This window comes from Aythya fuligula, chromosome 3, assembly GCF_009819795.1.
Source record: "Aythya fuligula isolate bAytFul2 chromosome 3, bAytFul2.pri, whole genome shotgun sequence".
Lineage (NCBI taxonomy): Eukaryota > Metazoa > Chordata > Aves > Anseriformes > Anatidae > Aythya > Aythya fuligula.
The window spans coordinates 80,107,925-80,126,056 of record NC_045561.1 but is presented as its reverse complement, the minus strand read 5'-3'; the positions used below and the strand labels follow the sequence as shown (position 1 = coordinate 80,126,056).

The 18,132-nt window shown below is 36.7% G+C and overlaps 1 protein-coding gene across 1 annotated transcript in view; it reads right to left on the bottom strand.

Moving 5' to 3' along the window:
- The window catches only part of LAMA2 (laminin subunit alpha 2), a 356,269-nt gene that overhangs the window by 117,606 nt on the left and 220,531 nt on the right, over nucleotides 1-18,132 (bottom strand). The window contains 7 exon segments of the mRNA XM_032185008.1: nucleotides 917-1,155; nucleotides 1,251-1,439; nucleotides 2,179-2,358; nucleotides 4,726-4,869; nucleotides 8,314-8,550; nucleotides 11,118-11,254; nucleotides 15,365-15,545. Of these exon segments, the coding sequence (XP_032040899.1) occupies nucleotides 917-1,155; nucleotides 1,251-1,439; nucleotides 2,179-2,358; nucleotides 4,726-4,869; nucleotides 8,314-8,550; nucleotides 11,118-11,254; nucleotides 15,365-15,545 (1,307 nt within the window).

Here is an 18,132-nt window from a genome sequence, read left to right as displayed (position 1 = left end):
CATCTTCTCTCACGGGTCACATTTTCTGACCTCTGATAATGTTCACTGTCCTCCTCTAAATGCTTTAATCATTTTTTCAAAGCCGGATGCTTAGACTTTTCTAGTGGTGGCTGTAATTAAAAGATTAATTCCTTGCACTTTGCAGAATGTTCCTGTTTATACATCCAGGTAGAATATTTGCATTTCTCAATAAGCATATTATTACAGAATCATGTACATCTGGCAATATGCTGTAAACAACAGACCTTCTTTGAAGAATAGGAACTTAGCAGTTCCTTGTTTATATATTTTGTTCAATTGACTACTCCTTTCAAAGTATGAACTCTTACAGTTAACCTTTAGACTGTAGCCAGATTTTTGTATTATGCCTCTTATATTGCTATCTGATATGTTTATATTGCTTCCTAATTTCATGTTCACTTCAAATTTAGTAAGCATTGTCTTTATTTCATCATCTGACTTACTAATGATTAAACTGAGAAGAAAATATTGAATTTATCTGCTCCTAATATATTTGGTTAAGTACCATTTCAGTAAAGGCACACTCTGTTCCTCTGACTTTATTTCAGTTCCAACTTGCAAGAAAAAAAATCTTCATATGCTAACATTTACATTTAATTACAGCATCTTTTCAAAAAGTGAATATTTAAAACGATACTTTGGGATTGTTTCAAGATGTCTGCTTACATGCATTTTTTCTTCAAGGATACTGAAAGTAAAGTTTTCATTTGCCTATTATGATTTATATTTTCTGTCACATAAAATCCCCCTCCCTACCATCTTCTGCTATGCTGAACACTAACTCCTGTTCACCTAGTAACTGCTTAAGTTTTGAATAAAAATTCTGTTGGGAAGCTCTATCACTTTATCTGTGACCACTGTACTATTTCAGACTACTATTGCATGAAAGAGTTACCTGCTCTGCCTCATGATATTGCCATGAGTAGCCTTAATAAGAATGTAATGAACATCATACAACACATTCAGGAAGTCTTCCCGGGATACAGCTCTATTTGGTCTTGAGTCATCTCCAAAATGTTTCCAGGTGAAATCTGCCTGGGACACCGTCCTATTGACTCCTGGGTTATCATGATAATATTCCCAGGGCACAGTGTTTTTTCCTCTTTGGTCATCTCCATAATATTCCCATTCATGCTGAAAGACAACAAACACAGATAATTCTATAATTATTAATGGTATTAAAAAGAACCAGTTGCTTATGTTATGGAAAAACCAGATAGAAGCATTACCTCTGTCATCTCTATCTCATGCCTTGTCAGCTGCCCAATCAGAGGGGCTGCCATATGCCGGGCAATAATTCTTGTATGGGTGGGAGGGCCACCTCTGATGATCACTTGGGGGTAATAAGTAGTAAAACCTGTTTCTTCTCGTGCTTCAAAGTAGATTGCATATTTCAGTTTCCCTCCATAAGCAGTCAGCTAACAAAGCAAAACACAAAGTACAAAAAGAAATCTCATTTTCAGTTAGCTAAAAATAAATTCCTGGGTATATGTAGGAACTAGATACACTCTGCACATAATCTGATGAATGCATGTGTAGTATAAAATAGTAGTAAGTGTTTGGGGAACTATCTGGGAATAAGGGCTGTGTTCAAAAATACCCGTCATCAATTTGTCATTGTACTACACATTGTATTAAACAACAACAAAAAAACAAGTGTTAGCTATTTCTTTTTGTTTGTCGTAGTGTTCCCAGAAGTTTGTGTTTAGAAAAAGGAACATCTACACACTCCTAAGACAAACCAAGAAGTATAAAAAGTCCAAAATAAAACATAAATACAGAGGTGCACAATAATAACCTTCAAAAGAAGGTTTATTTCAGTCATTTTTTCCTCTGTGACTTACAAAGATCTGGCATTGTATCTTAAAATGGAAAGAAACAAAAAGTTACAAGAGAGTTATATTAGTTAATGAAGCTTATTTTTTTAATTAAGGTTTTTATGACAAAATATATCCTGTAGAAAATAGTACATGTGAATACCTATTTTAAAACAGTGTTTGTTACAGACTTACAGATTTCCATGGTAATGGAGACAAGTACTTTCTACTGTGTGATGACATGCCCAGTGGAAGGGGAAAAAAAGGTATTGTGAAACACAAATATATAACACAAGAATATGTAAAACCATGTCAGTATTCAGTGGAATCTAATGTTTACCTTTCGTCCTTCAAACTGTTCTGGAAGTCTCCAGTAAACAGGTTCTGAACGGAGAACTTGCATCACTTGCTCTATATTTGCTACTATTTCAGGAGGCTGGAATGCTATCCCTGAAAGAGTGCTGTGCTGAAGGTTTTCATCCACCAATGGCAGAATCGTTTGCTCTGGCTTCAAGGTCACCTATGCATGTTCAAAAGAATCAAGAAGAAAATCAAGACTGTTTTTCCCCATGAAAGAATATCAATGTTAGTCTTTACATTTTAACTCTTAAAAAAAATGTTGCTAGGGAATTTCATTTCACATCATGAGCCATTTGTCAAAACACGGTCTTATTACTCCTTCAGATACGGAGAAAGGGTGTTAATAATGACTTCTCCCTCAAGCTTTTTGCATCCTGTCCTCATGTTAACGAAGAATGTACTAGTTTTATTAGTGACTGATCCAATTAATTTTATTAATGTGATTTTCATAGTGCTATTTCTGTCTTGGGCCTCCTTTGTTCAGAGTGTGAGAAACATACATTACAATGAAGCATACATCTCACCAACACTTATCATACATCACTAGGTTTTGTGGAACACAGTGTCTGATCCCTTTGTACTTTTATGCAATAGTCAAGCTAAGTGTTCTATGATTAATGCAGACAGTGAGGGCTCAGGGTTTATGCAACCAAATTCAGATCTAATAAAAACATAAGGATGCTATGTAGATGTTTGTAAGTTGTTTTTTTTTGTTTTGTTTTGTTTTTTTTTGACTTGTTGAGTCACAATAGCCTGATACAGAAATCACTAATTTTGATCAAAAACTGTAATAATTGCCTTAGTAATTCTGTGCAGATAAAAGTATCACAGAAAGGGATGGTATCAAAAGTGCTGCCTCCTAAAGAGCTAGGAAATGGAAGAAAACTATTTCAGAATCTTATCCCTAATAGTCATCCCATCAACAGACTGTTCATGAGATAGGGATCAGGTAGTGAGGAATCACCCAAGCTCTGTGCTGTACTTTAAGCATTTTGGTATTTCCATTTACATCAGCATCTATGCACTGACCAGGCATTGAAGCATTCCCAGTAATTGCCATCCCTAAGTGAGGTTTCCTGAGTTCCTACAATAACTGTACTTAGACATCAAGAAAGTGGTCAACAAATTTGAATTCCAGAAAAGCCTTTCTCTTAATGTCATATAGCACAACATTCACTTGTCTAAATATGTCTAATGGCATTTGAGGCACCTGAGAGCATTTGAAATGGCCACTAGCAGGTGGAAGAATCCACTGTCACCCAATTTACAATTTTGAATCAATTCTGAAATAGATCAGAGTTCCAAAAAACAGATGAGATGTGTACATACACTTGTTTAGATGTGAGCATAAATATGAGAGTAAATACTGAGAAACTGAGACACACAACATGATCAGGAGGTTTAAATTATCTTTTTGCATTGTGCTGCCACAAAGATCAAAGCGCAATTTTCTAGAACTGTTGCTGTCATGAAACTTGACTAAATTTTATAACTTAATAGCCTTTTACAGCCTTTCCTCTCCATCCTACCGGCATATGATTGGCAAAACTTAAATAGTGAGAAAAACTGGGCCAGATCATTATATTTTGCTTCATCCAGTGGGAAAGGAAAGATGTGCTATTGGCTTGAATGATGATGAAAAGAATGGGTGCCTTTCAACTGAGAGATGTGAACCCTTTAGCAAGAGATTGCACCTCGATGATATTCACCCTAAGGTACTGTTATCCAATTGATGCTTGCGGATGAAACAAGTCAGGGTATTGGCTGATTTTCGCTAGGCAGACTTTCCCTCTACAGTTGACATGTAGATGTGACAGACTATACGCAAGGACTGAACAAGACTTTTTTTTTTTTTGGTTTGAATGCAACTAGGAGCTGGCACAGCAGCAATGAAGAGCAGTGGTCTCAATGTGTGTTTTGTGCTTACTGTATAGATAAATGGAGACATTCAGTCTGTCTTACTTGACAGTCTGGCATAGGTCTCAAGGCCCTTTTCCACTCGAGGGTTGAGAGCTCTTTGTTTGCTCTGATGGTCTACACCCTCCCATCCCAAATTTAAATATAGCAGCATATTCAGTAGGCTCTTTTAAAAATAATAGTAAGTTTTTAAAAAGCAATGAAAATAAATTGCTTAGTTGAACTATGGAAAAACTATGCTGGATAAGTACCTACAACCCTTGAATACACCTGGGTAAACTGTGCATCATATACCAGGGATTATGTTACAATGCACTAGAACACATAATTTCTCCACACATCTAACTTGCCCTTTCCTAGGTTTAACAGCTTTACTTTGGCTTGACATCTGCTATCCTATCACTAGTTTTCTCATCTACTTAATTACTTTTAATGCTTTGACCCGGTTTGTCTAATGGAACATACTACTCTCTCCACTTCTCAAAGTACAAAGAGGAAAATGACTGCTTAAATGTTTGGCCATTTTCTAGCTACCTCTCAGTGCCTGACTAAAAGATGCCAGCAGGAAGCAACATTATCACATTACATGGCTCAGCAGTTCACTACTCACCCACACACGGATCAGCCCCCTTGCCTCACTGCACTGTGTAGTCAGGCCAAAGCAATAGCAACTGCTGCAGCCAAGTGGGTTTCTGGCAGAGAGACCAAATGTGCCAGACTTGCACCTGTCACAGTGGACACCTTCCACATTAACCTGGAACAGAAAGAACATCAGAAAAAAATAGGAGGAGAAAAGGGAATGAGAAAAAAGCCTTATTTAGAGGCAATAATAAGAAAAATAAAATTGAACAGTATTAATAATGGTGCAAAATTAAATCATAAGTGTAAGGAAATATTCAAGGAGCTTTACAGCTTTTTATCACATGTGTATGCAAATATATAAATTAATATAACAGAGACATTTGCATTTGTTTCCACTGAGTAACTCTGAGCAATGGATGCTGGCTGCTTAATGACAACTGCAAGCATGGAAACATCACATGGAACTTTGGATATGGCAAGCTCAATAACTGATTGATATGATAAGAAAAAAAAATACGTCCTTCTGAAACTGCCAGGGTTAATCAAACCTTTTTTTTTTTTTTTTTCATAGGAATTAGTTTTGACAAATTAAAGTATTTAAAGTACTGTACTAAATGTTCTTGCTGAGAAACATACTTTAATGGAAATATTCTGGAGAAAAGCTTTTCCCTCTCCATCTGATTGTTTTCCACATCATTGAACTGTATTAACAAGGCTGAAATGTTTCACTGTTGTAATGTCAGTGCTTTTATTTTCATTTTTCAATTAGTCCAAATAAAAAGCTATACCAGATAGGGCTAGATACATGTTAATTTATCCATGACACTTTAAAATTGTTCTCATACCAAGAACACGGTATTTTAAAAAATTACCAATATAAATGCAATGGTTGTCTTTTTTTTTTTTTTTTCTTGACAGTAATACCAAGAAGGCAATCTAAACAACAAAATCAACTTTCCAAACTTATAAGGAAACCAACACTGTCCCTGAGGATTTACCATTTTTAACCCTCTTCTCCACATGTAACAATGAGCAAATATGCTTACACTGTATTTAGCTTAGATTTTGATGCTTTTTGTCAGGACTGACAAAAGGAGCTCCCAAGGCTTTCAAAGCACATTTTTTCCAGCTATAACAGCAGGTTTAAGTAGCATTTATTACCCTTTTATAAAGATTTTGTATCTTCAATATATAACTCTTTCAGAAAAGTTAGTCAAAATGCTAACCAACCCTAGATTTAAACTCTGAAGAAAAAAAAGGCAAACAAAAATATGTTGACTTAATGCAGTAGTATTTGCTCATTTTTCTGTCATAAATTGTGAGTTTTATTTGCTTTGCATTGTTTCATATCAATGTGGTTTCTCATCATTAAACATCAGTTAAAAATATATTATTAATTTGCATTCACAGAAACATAGAGCAATATTCTGCCTTAAAAGAACCAAAAATGAAACATTTCTATTTAAAAATGACATAAAACTCCATTATTTCTATTTAGTGCTTGCAGGACCTACAAGAAAGACACTGACAAACTGGAGCTAACTCAGAAAAGCGCCACCAAGATGGTTAGGGGGGCTGGAGCACATCATATACAAGGAGAAGTTGAAATAATTGAGACACTTCTATTTTTCCCTTTCAGTGGATGACATAGGACAGATAGCACTGCTCATTAGTCTGAGAAACAACTTTTTCTCAGACTGCCTTTGCCAACAATTCACTCACTTCAGACTTGTTATGGTCCAGTCATCAAATGAATCAGGATTTAGGAAACAGAACATGATATGTTCTTTTCAAACACACCAGAGAAATGGGAGGGCGGTCAAGCAGTTTGCACAGAGGTTGTAGAATCTCCATCCTTGGAAATAATACCTCAGCAGTCTCTTTCAAACAAGGGGCTGACCTTGATGATCTTCCTTGGTCCCTTCCAACCTAATTGGTTCTACAGTTGAGCCTATGCTTTAAACTCAGAATGAAGTGACTGGTGTGCAATTAGCAAAAGAATTACCTGGCAATTATATCATTAAAATTCATCTTTCCATTTTACTAGCTCTTTGTACCAGGGCAATCCCTGAAGAAGAACAAATTAAAATCACAAAAGGAATCTTTAAGGTCATTTTTAAAAACTTCCTCCCTGAGGAGGATCAATGCTAGATCAGGCTAATCACTAGCAAATGTTTGAAAACCTGCAAGAATGGGAATTTTACAACCTGTCTGGATAATCTGTTTTAATGCTGCGTGACCCTCCTAGTGATTTTTTCCCCAATATCCAATCCAAAATTCCCAAGCTGCCATATGCAGCTGTCATGCTTAGCACATCTTTTGCTACTATAAAAAAGGACTCAAATCCATCACGTTTGCAGTGACACTTTAAAGTTGCTGTAGGCTGCTATTGCATTTTTCCTCAGCTTCTTTTATCTATTTATTTAATTGCAGACAAGAAGAGTCCAGCTCCCTCAGTATATATTTAAAGATCATCTGCTTTAAGTTTCATTTTAGCCCTTCTCAGCATTCTTGTGTCAAAACTTAAAAGTGCCATTTCCAAATGCAGTCTTATCAGCTCTGAGTAGAGGAGGATAAAGACTTGCCTTCATCTGCTGGCCAATCTCTTCCCTAATCAGCTCAGTATGCAGCTTGCCTTCCCCCTGTACTTGGCTCTGGTGAGGCTGCACCTCAAATAGTGTGTTCAGTTTTTGGGCCCTTTACTACAAAAAAGACGTGTCCAGAGAAGGGCAACAAATCTGGTGAAGGGCCTGGAACACAAGTCTTATGGGGAATGGCTGAAGAAACAGGCCTAGAGAAAAGGAAGCTCAGGGGAGACATATCACTCTCTACAACTACCTCTATGGATTTCATTTCTACTGTTCAGTACGTCAATGTCTACTTCCTTCAAATCAGCAATATCCTCAAATCTGCTGATGGTGAATCCTGTCCCATCACCTGGGTCAATGATGAAGACATTGGCCCTAGGCCAACTCTGCTTGGTGGTTACCAAACTGTGCTTGGCTGTTCTGGATTCAAACCACCCTTTAAGCCCAGTAATCCAGACAATTTTCAACCCACATAAGTGTGCAGTTCTTCTAAGAACAATTCCAAATAAGAAGGGTGTGGATGATGATTTCAAAAGTCTTACTGAAGTCACCACTTCAGTGATCTCGTATTGTATGCAATCTACTCAGAAGAACAGATACTATTGCAGCGAATTCTACTCATTTTACTGATCGGTGCTGACTCCCTCTAAGACAAGGTACTATAAAGAAGTAGCTCTGTGGCGTATTGTTATTACTGATGTGTTTGCTTTTAATTTGCCAAATGTCTGAACAAGAATCATATTGAATGTTTTAAATTGGCAATAGTTCTGTAAGACCAAGAAGCAATATAAAGGCAGAGAAGAGCCTAAGAGGATGCTATCCTGGCAAGTGTCAGTGTGTGAGAAAACAACTGATGAGCAATTAAGTCTTTATGTTAGACTCCTCCCACAACAATTAGCAAATGCACTACGACAAACAACTAGCTTTGTTTGCAGGCATTGTAAAAATAACCAAGTACAAATGCCAAGGAATTTTGGAGTGAATTTCTCAGCGTCAATAAGATCAGCTTACAACCTTTATTGTCCTACCTTGCAGTTGCATTGGCCAGTACGATCAACACATGAGCATTTCCCCAACTCTGTCTCACAGGTCTGTGGATCAGTCCCTGAGTGGACACACTGACAAGCAATACATTGCGGATAGTTCCAGTAACCCAACCTGCACTCAGTGCATTTATCCCCTGAGAATTCTGGGCGGCAGAAGCAACAGCCTGTATTTAAGTCACACTGAGAACTTAGGGCTCCAACGGGGCTGCAGTCACAGGACTGAAAAGAGAAACAAGGAGAAAATTTCAGCTTTGCTCTGAAAAACAAACAACAACAAAACAAAAAGCATACAAAAACAACAACAAGAAAAAAAAAAAAACAACACCCACAACGCAGATCTTTCAAGTACTGACAAATAGTTTTTACACGGCAATGAACTTCCACCGTCCAAATGTAATTTATCAATTATATGGCTAGGCATCTATCTTTATTCAACAAGGGTCTAGCAATTACACTAAAAACACTAAAAATTATACTTAAAACATTTATAATGCTATTTTTTTTTTTTTTAACACATTTTACTTATGACTGATAAATTAGGCAGTGAGGTAAAATGAAATAAATCCAACATGATCAAGGACAACTCTGCAGACAAAGTTAACCTAAGAATTTTAAATGCCCTCTAAAAAGTTCTTTCTATGCAAGTCCGATGCAGGGCATGTTCAAACCACTTTACTAAAACTGGAATTGCTCAGGAGCAGGGGTCCCAGTGGAATCTAGTGCATTGATTATTATTAATCCATCAGGCTAACTACCTAAGTTCTGATAGTTACCTAGATAGCTAGGTAACTGTCAAGAAGGACTCTTAGATGATAGCAATTTATATGGTATGGAATACCGATATTTAGTCTTCTGGTGTACTAGGAAGTAAACTTGCTCACAGAACAAGAGTTTCACAGGCAGGCATGCAGAGAAATATGTAATTTTCCAAGGGATCTAGATATTCAGTACAGAAGCAAGTAGCTGAGAAAGCTGCAGGCTCCTGAAGAACAGAAGAATCCCTCAATGCTATTACTGTGACTGTACTACAAAGTTAGCACAGGACATTCACTGTGATCACTGGCGTGACAAGAATCTCATATGAATAAGTTCAGCTTGCAGTAGCAAACTCGGTGCCAGCAGTACAGGTTACCACAGTAACTGACATGGATAGACTTGCTAAAATTAAGGACACAAAGCTGAAAAAGAGAGGAGGAAAATGAATCTACATTTTCTAAGAAAATTTGTTTATTATATGAGTATTTACAGCATGTTTTTTCTGCTCTGAAAAGACCATTTATAAAGGAAGTGATTATACAAGAAATATTCAAATTCAATTTTTACTGAATGCAAGAGAAACTGTTTAACTACTGGTTAAATGTTAGACTGCCAGACAACTACCTAACCTAAGAAATGAAACCTTGTGACAGAAAGAACCTTATTCTACAAGATACATTTGAACATAAAGCTTAGAAAGCAAATTGTTCACCATACACTGAAATAGTTCAGTGTACAATATCAAAACCTAAATTACAATCAGTTGTTATGTGTGTTTTGCAAGCAAGCAATTTTATGTAAAGCTCTCTATCCTCCTGATTTACAACAGCTCTGGAAATCTTCTACAAAGAGTATGAGCGGGAGATTCACATCTCACTTTGCAGAAATTAGCTGCAACATACTGAAAGAGATGTGGGCTGATAGATCATTATTAATTTAGATGGTGCCATGGAACTGCCATACTAATGTGCTCACATAAAAGACAATCAGAGAATATACTCCAGAGCTCAAACAGAGGTCTTCAACCTCATTAGGCTGGCTTCAGAAGCCAAGAGTCTATATCACAGCAGCACAACAGAGGTTTCACAAGAGGAGTTTTCTATACATATAGAAAAGAAAACGTTCTTGATAATTAGTTTGCAACCTCAGCTACACGACAAACAGGCTTTGAAGAAAGTGCATTAATAGCCATGTTCAGGCAAGACAGTTTTTTGGAGTAATTGCAGCACTGCTATAAATACCTCGTCATCAATAAGAAAGGCAGAGAGAAGGCATTTGAATTTAACACAACATTCATTGTCACTAGTTTTCAGCCTTAACTGAATACTGTTCCCCTTAACTCAGGAGTATGATGTTATCAATAGCTTTCATGGCCTCTGTGATACACTATTATTGTTTTCCTATTTCTTGTCCCTTCTTCCCACCCCTTCAGACTTTTTCAAAACTTGGTCGAACACTGGAGTAAGAAGGATTTACAGGCTAATGAAAAGACTTATTTTCCTTTTAAAAAAAATAGTAAGAAAACACATTTTACAGCTAAAGTTGCTGTTTATTTTCTTCTCTCTTCACTGTCTCTTAGGCACAAGTTGAAGCCCTTCCCAAGTCAAATTCAAGTATAAATCCCCACTGACATCACAGCTAGGGCTAAAGTAAATTTATTCTGTAAAGGCACTCTCAGTTACCTGAAGCTATATGTCTCTGCCATGTATAATATTTTGGTAATTTCCTCAATCATGTTAAACACAGCTATAACAACAGAAATCAGTCTCGAGCAGGGCACAGATTGAGCATGACAGAAGTACAGTATAATCAGGGTGTTTGGTGTTACAGGCTGCATACCCGAGAGAGGGAGTCTGTTGCACTCCGCAAAAGATCACCAACACTAAAACCATAGTCTGACTGACACCAGAACTTGCAATGCAGAGACAAACAATGATGTACAAACCTAAAACTGTGTCCCAGCTACAAACTACTATATTAACCCAATGGGAAAGAGGCGACACACAGAGAGAAAATAAAGATCTGCTCACCTTGCAACCACGGACAATGTCGTGGCCCCAGTGATTTGGTGCGCACTTGTCACACATCTCTCCAATGGTATTGGGAGGGCAGATACAGCGGCCACTGACAGGATCGCAGTTATTACCGAAGCGTGAACAGTCGCAGGCTTCATGGGAGACAGAAAAAAAAAAATAGAGTAGAGTGAAAGTTACCCCTTTACGTGACATCCGGAAAACAGGCTGTAACATGGTTAGGATCATTCCACCACAGACTGTACTGTGCAGTGAACTCCCAGTTATCTACAGAGATAGACAGGCAGGAAAGGCAGGGTAAACCCAGAGAAACTAAAACCAGAACCAGTGCAGCTGAGCTAACTGAGTTTGAAGGAATTACAAAGAGAACAGCGTATGAAAAAGTAAGGCCCTGACTGTGGAAGGGCAGAGCCATCTAACAGAGTGCATTCCCACGACATAGCTGCCTGAGCATTGCTGGTTCGACCTAATGATCTCTTGAAGTCCCTTCCAGGCCACGCTGTCTTGTGCAAGAGGCAACCTCTTGGCAGCCTCTGGGCCCTCTGTGCAGGGAACCTGCATGTTATGCCACCTCTCCCACCACTCTGAGCCCATTTCCTGAAATTTTTGCTGCTGTAAACAGATTTTTCTTATAGGGCAGAAAAGAGGTCTCAATTTCTTTTTTTTTTTTTTTTTTTTTTTTTGCATCTTATTCCTTTTTTCAGACTACATCATTCTGTATCCTCTTCTCACCAACACTTCGTAATCATTTGGGTCTTAGAGAAACTCTTTAGCTTGATTCATTTTCTTTCTGCAATAAATTTGTGAGAGAGAGATCTGGAGAAAGAGGCAGACTGTGTGAGCAACGTATTAAAAATGGAACTGGGAACACTGGAAGTAGACAAGGTACTTTCTCCCAGTAACCAGAAAACAACTGAATAATGAGCACATGCCCTGTCGTCATGCTCTCTGCTTATACTATGCATTCTCTGGTCTCTGCCTCTCACATCTGTGTAACAACTATTCCTCACAGATTTAAATACAGCTTTCATACTCAAGTACACAGTTAGGAAAAGTCTGTATATAAGCAGAAAAAAATCAGTGGAATGTATGATAAAATCAAGGATTCTTTTTCTAAGCACCATGAATGTGCTACAGCTCTGTCAGTGGGACAACAATGTCTTCAAAGAAAACTGGAATTCTTTGTAGATTTTATTCAATTAAAATAATTTGGGTTTGGAAGTGGTTCCAAAAGTGGCCTTTGATATTAAGGCATTTATTAAGGGAACAATTCACTGGTGACAAATGCAGATTCAAAGTATACAAGTGACTAGTTATGGAACACAAGACACCGAGTTGTTTTGAGGAGCAGAACTGGTGCGTATTTATTTGCATACCCACCCTCAACATTACCCCTGAGATCAGAGCAAAAGCATCATAGGCAACTTACCACTTTCTGAGAACTAATCTGTCCCTTAGTATGATTACAGGACAGTGTAACATAATGCTCCACTGCTGAGGGCTGCATTTGTGTTCTTCGCCTTTATGATACAAAATAGTTTGATGCCCCTTGCATCAGTGTTGCCCCATGATGTGAGTGTTCAAGAGGCATTTGGATAATGCCTTCAGTAACATGCTTTAACTTTTGGTTAGCCCTGAAGTGGTCAGGCCACATGATCTTTGTAGATCCCTTCCAGCTGAACTATTCTATTTTAAAGTAAAGGCAGGTAATGAAAGAGGTTCAAAGATGGAACTCATACATCTATATTTCAAACAATTTCAAACAACTTAATTTTTCCCCACCAGTGCTTCTAAAATGAGGTAACTAATGCAAAGAAGATGGTAAGTTTTGCCTCAGTCTTGCCAAAACAAGATGTGAAAACATGCTACACAGAATCTTTTAACACAATGTGGGTTGCAGATGTTTCAGAAATACATCTCACATTGGGAGACTAAAGTTTTTGAATGTAACTTCTAAGGACTTCCAGTTCTTAGCCAAAATGGATTCAAAAGGTATGGGGAATGGGGGATGTGTGATACAGCAATAGTTTTTGTGTTTTTTATCATCATTAAAATAAAATAATATGGATAAAAATATACAAAACATTTGCTGCAAGCAATAGTGAAATAGGAATTTCTCTTGTATCTTTACTACCAGAATGTCAACACTAACTGATGATTCTTTAAATTTTGGTTTTGTTTTGAACTTTATGATTTTTATTGGACAAATATCAACTTACATTTCTTTTGGATAAAAGCTAGATAAAAGAGGTATAATATTTTATTCAATACTTAACCGTCACTCTAGTATTCATTTTTGTGCAATTCCTTCTTAGCATTATTTGATATACTTCTATTAAATTTATCGTTTTCTCTGTGATTCATAATTTAATTTTTATTTTTATTATTATTTTTTATTTCTTGTCATTTGAAGGAATAGATGAAAAGCCTACTATAAATAAATGAGGAATAAACAGCATTTTGAAAACAGAATTCCTCTCCATCTGTTGTAGTTACTTTGGAATTTCTAAAAAATCTAATTTTTTTTTAGCATGTTTAGCTGTTGAGGTTATTTAGAATACTTGATGACCACAGGCAGATACATTTTAATTTAAAATATTATTTGGATTTACACTACTTTCCCATGTCATCGGTGTTCCTTAAACTTGGTCTTTAAATGTTTGATAAATGAGCAGTTAAAATCATAATGTGAGATCTTGTTAATTGCCCTTATTTCCCTTTTCCAACTGTACAAAATTAACATTCTGTAATATTTCACAATAGTGATGTGCTTTTAAACTGTGAAATATTAGAATAAGAGAGTAATCATTAAGATCATCTATAGTTGTGTGTTGTTTTTTTTTGTTTTGTTTTGTTTGTTTGCTTGTTTTTATCTCCCTCTCCATTTATGTGCTAAGATGCTTAGGACTGCAGATATCATTTGCAATTTATTTCAAGCTCTTTCAGTGCCTCAGTGAGCCTGTGAACCAACCCTTCCCTTTTCCATGGTACCATGGTACTTTATAACATGGTAAACATTTTCTTAGCCCTTCCCTCTCATGGAAGACAATAACATAGAGTAATGTTTTAAGTTCTGATCTGTAAACCAGCATGGCTCAAGGTTTATCAGCTTTACAAGTGAAGATGAGTGTTGCTGCACAGATGTGGGTCTCAAGGCCTAGAAGTTTCTTCCATTAAAAAAGGTAGTAAAAAAGGCAGAGAGCCAGGCTTGCTGCTTCTACTGCTTGCCTGAAGGAAAATGATGAGGACTAGGGTACTGGGGATGGTGATTACTGGTTCTGGAAAGAATACCACTGCTTTGGCCTGAAGAATGACAGCAGCAATGTCCTTGGTTTGTCAGCACTCAGCCATCAGCAAGGAATGCATTGTAGGGCCATCACCACCACTCTGTCATCCCAGCAGCCAACTTCACTAGACAAATATCTACAGTTCCTGTGATCAGACCTAAATGAATCTATGAGACATTAAAAATACAGCAAAGATTAAGTATTTCTCTGTGAGAACACCTATGGGCTAGATTATTTTTGATCTAGCAGCCTGTATTGCTTTAAGGACAGAAAGGATTTGTTTCAATGTTTGACCTTATTTCCAAAAGAACAAACACAAATGTAAAGAAGTGTCTGGAAATATTTAACGTCTGATGCTAGAATTTCAGCATCTGGAAGAGCACACTTTTCCCGTACTTACACAATGGACATAGTAGAGGTTTTTATCTGAAAATCTTGTTGTACACAAGAAGTATACAAGTAAGCAATACTCTAAATATTACTGTACAGAAATTTAATAAAAAAGGATCAACTTTGTAAGGACAGTGAAAAAATTTGGGATAAAACTAGAATCATAGAATCATTCAGGTTGGAAAAGACTTCTATTCACATCCCTTCAAGCTGACATGAATTCATAAGCACCTTAATCAGCCTTCTATGATATCCTTGCCATAACTAAATTAGAGGAACTTTTTGGGCAGAAAGTACTTGGAGAAAAAGACACCCCTGTTCATTCTAAACATATGTATCATATGTAACATATGTAGCAGGAATATATAGTAAAATAGCAGGAATAGCTTCGATCTTTTCTTTTTGCCAATTACACTCCTTGCCAATTGACTGATTTACAAGGCTGTCTATGGAAACACCTACCTGCCAGGAAATTTGTTAAGTAATCCAAAACCAGTCAACTTAGTAAGAAAAGAAATAGATAAATAAATAAATAAATCTGCAATTGACCACAAAGAATTTACATACGAGTACAGCCTCCTTCTTCGAAGTTGTAAAACCCATGAGCACAGCGGTCACACTTCTTTCCTGTCACTCCTGGCTGGCAATAACACTGCCCATCTCCATCACAGTCAAAGGACTTGGAACCAAATGAGTTGCAGTTGCAGGGAACACATCCCCTTGAAGACTGTAAGCCAAATGTTTCAGGCTGCCACGAAGAAAGGAAGAACAATTAGTACATGGAAGGATTACCAGGAGAAAAAAGGAAAAGCTGAGGGTGTATGGAGACCAGGGTGATTTTTTCCTCTTGAACACTAAAATGCTACTCATAACAAATTGAATTATAGGAGTGAAACAGGGGGTAAGGGCACTATACCCTACACAGATGAAAAAGAATAAAAATTTCAGAATGTTACCTAATGTTATAATGAATGTTCCGTAGGCAACATACCTCCTATGAGGTTGTGTTTCCTTAAGTATGATTTCAACAAGGTTTTTATGTATGATCTTCAGACTGGCTTTCAGAAACTTTTCACTTAACCTAAGTGGAACGATGGAGCTATACGTTGGTGTCTGGCTTGTAAGATTATGTTAGGTAGAGTTAATTTCTAAGAAAATGAACAAAAATTCTTAGCTATGAATGGACATTGATTCAAACAAACTCTACTTGTTCAGAGACTCTCTATCTCCTTTGACCATGGGCAATGGCCATATACAGTATTCTGTAACTTGAGGATGTTTCTTCTGAGTAATTCTCAGGAATAACTTTAGAAGAATGTGGATAGAATGCATTTGTTTGCATTAAAAGCAAATGATGGGAATTACTTATTTGAGATAAAAACTGTCTTTGGGATAAGTGTAAGTGTAAGAATGAGATTCTTACAGTGCCTTCAGAATTACAGGAGATGTCATCAATTATAGTAATAGACTTCCCTGTGAGCTCAAATAGTAGAATGCAGAAAAGTATACTTGCAAAGAAGGGAAGACATCTTCATGTATATACTGCAGTACAGACTTCCTCACGAATCTTCTAACCTAAAGGCTGTATGGTTATTACAGAGGCCCCTAAGAGTACACTGTACTTGTTATTTATTTATTTATTTTTGAGTTCAGTCTTGAGCTAGAATGATTTAAGATGCAATTACTTTTCTACCTTTTTTTTTCCTCACAAGTATGATGATTCTCAGAGAATACTGAAATCTATATCCTGTTAATAGCTTAAGTTGAATTTGATATTAAAACATTCAATAGCAAAAATCTATCAGAAAGTTTGCTAGGAAAGTAAAATGTTAAAAATGAGATATTAAAAAAATAAATTAAATCAATGGTAATGAATATGAATGGACTGAAGTGGAAGATAATTACCTTTACTGTGTACTACTGCATGACACAAACATGTGCTGTTTGGTTTTTAACCTAGTCTAGATCTGTACAAATTTTTCAAGTTTGCACTGTACAGACTTATATTTTCCATGAGTTTGCTTCCACAATTGAACACCTAATTTCCTGTATAGGTGGAATCCCAGAGAATTCAGCAGGTTTCCACATAAAAGTTCTCAACCCTGAGCTCTGAGATTAATATTGAGGTTTCACATTCCCACAGAGAATTGACCAACATGCATCAGAATACAGGACCACACATACCACATGCAGCCAGGGTTTGGCCTGAAGACTCATGCAAAACTAAGCAAATGCTTGATTATACACAGAATAAGGAATTACCCTGATCTTCATTTCCAAGTTCTATAATGAAATGTTTTGCCAATTACATGCTTCAGCTTGACAGAACACAGTGTATCAGAGCAAAAGGAATACTCAAACTCATGTAATTAAATTCCAATGTTCAATTAAATATACAGACTATCTCTAAAGATTTCTTCTGCACATGAAGAAAATCTCAGAACTGCGAATATGCAAAAACCTCAGGACAGACAATCAGATTAATACAGTGAAGCAAACAATGCACAGCATGCAGCTCAGCTCTCAATACAAAGTTTGATAGGATCTAATAAATTCTGTTTATAATGGTGAAAAACAGAAAAACAGTCCAATACACTAGCACTCCACACTGCATGAAGCAAGAAAAGATCACTAGCATGCTGGGTTGTATTCTGTGATGAGCTTTGCAGAGTGAAAAACATTTTGATCAGTCATGCAGACCCCCAAGATAAGTCTCCACGTTGAGCCCTCAGAAAAGCTTGTTTATACACAGAAACTCTGAGAATCACATCTACTGAACAATAGGTAAGATCCTGGATGACAACAAAGAAACACAATAAATTTTCTGAGTATTGTATTATATTGTGTCCCTGCACCAGTGTATGTTGAGTATTTGTGTGGGCAATATAGTTATGTAATTTACGTTAAATATGTAAAAGCTCACATTCACCAAAGGAATCCATACAAGCAAACAAGGCATGAATCCTGGAGTCTGAGTGAGGAAGACTGCCAGGTATTTTTCAAACAAGATGCCTTTGGTAGCAGGGGAGAAAAAAAAGAAAAAGAAACAAACAAAACAAACAAACAAACAAACAAACAAAAAAAAACACAAAAATCACCACATACTTAAAGCACTGCTCAGCTAGAAGCAGTTGCATCATAATTACATCATGTTAGGATTATAAAAGAGTTTCTTCACTGGTATGTGACAAACGATGATAAGTGATAAACAATGAATACTACTATTATTTTGTGAATTGTATTCAAGTAACTAGCACTTGGCCTGGTCAAAATAAAAAATGGTTCAAACTGTCCATATTCACAAGTGAGAACTTTAAACAAGTCATGTTTGATGT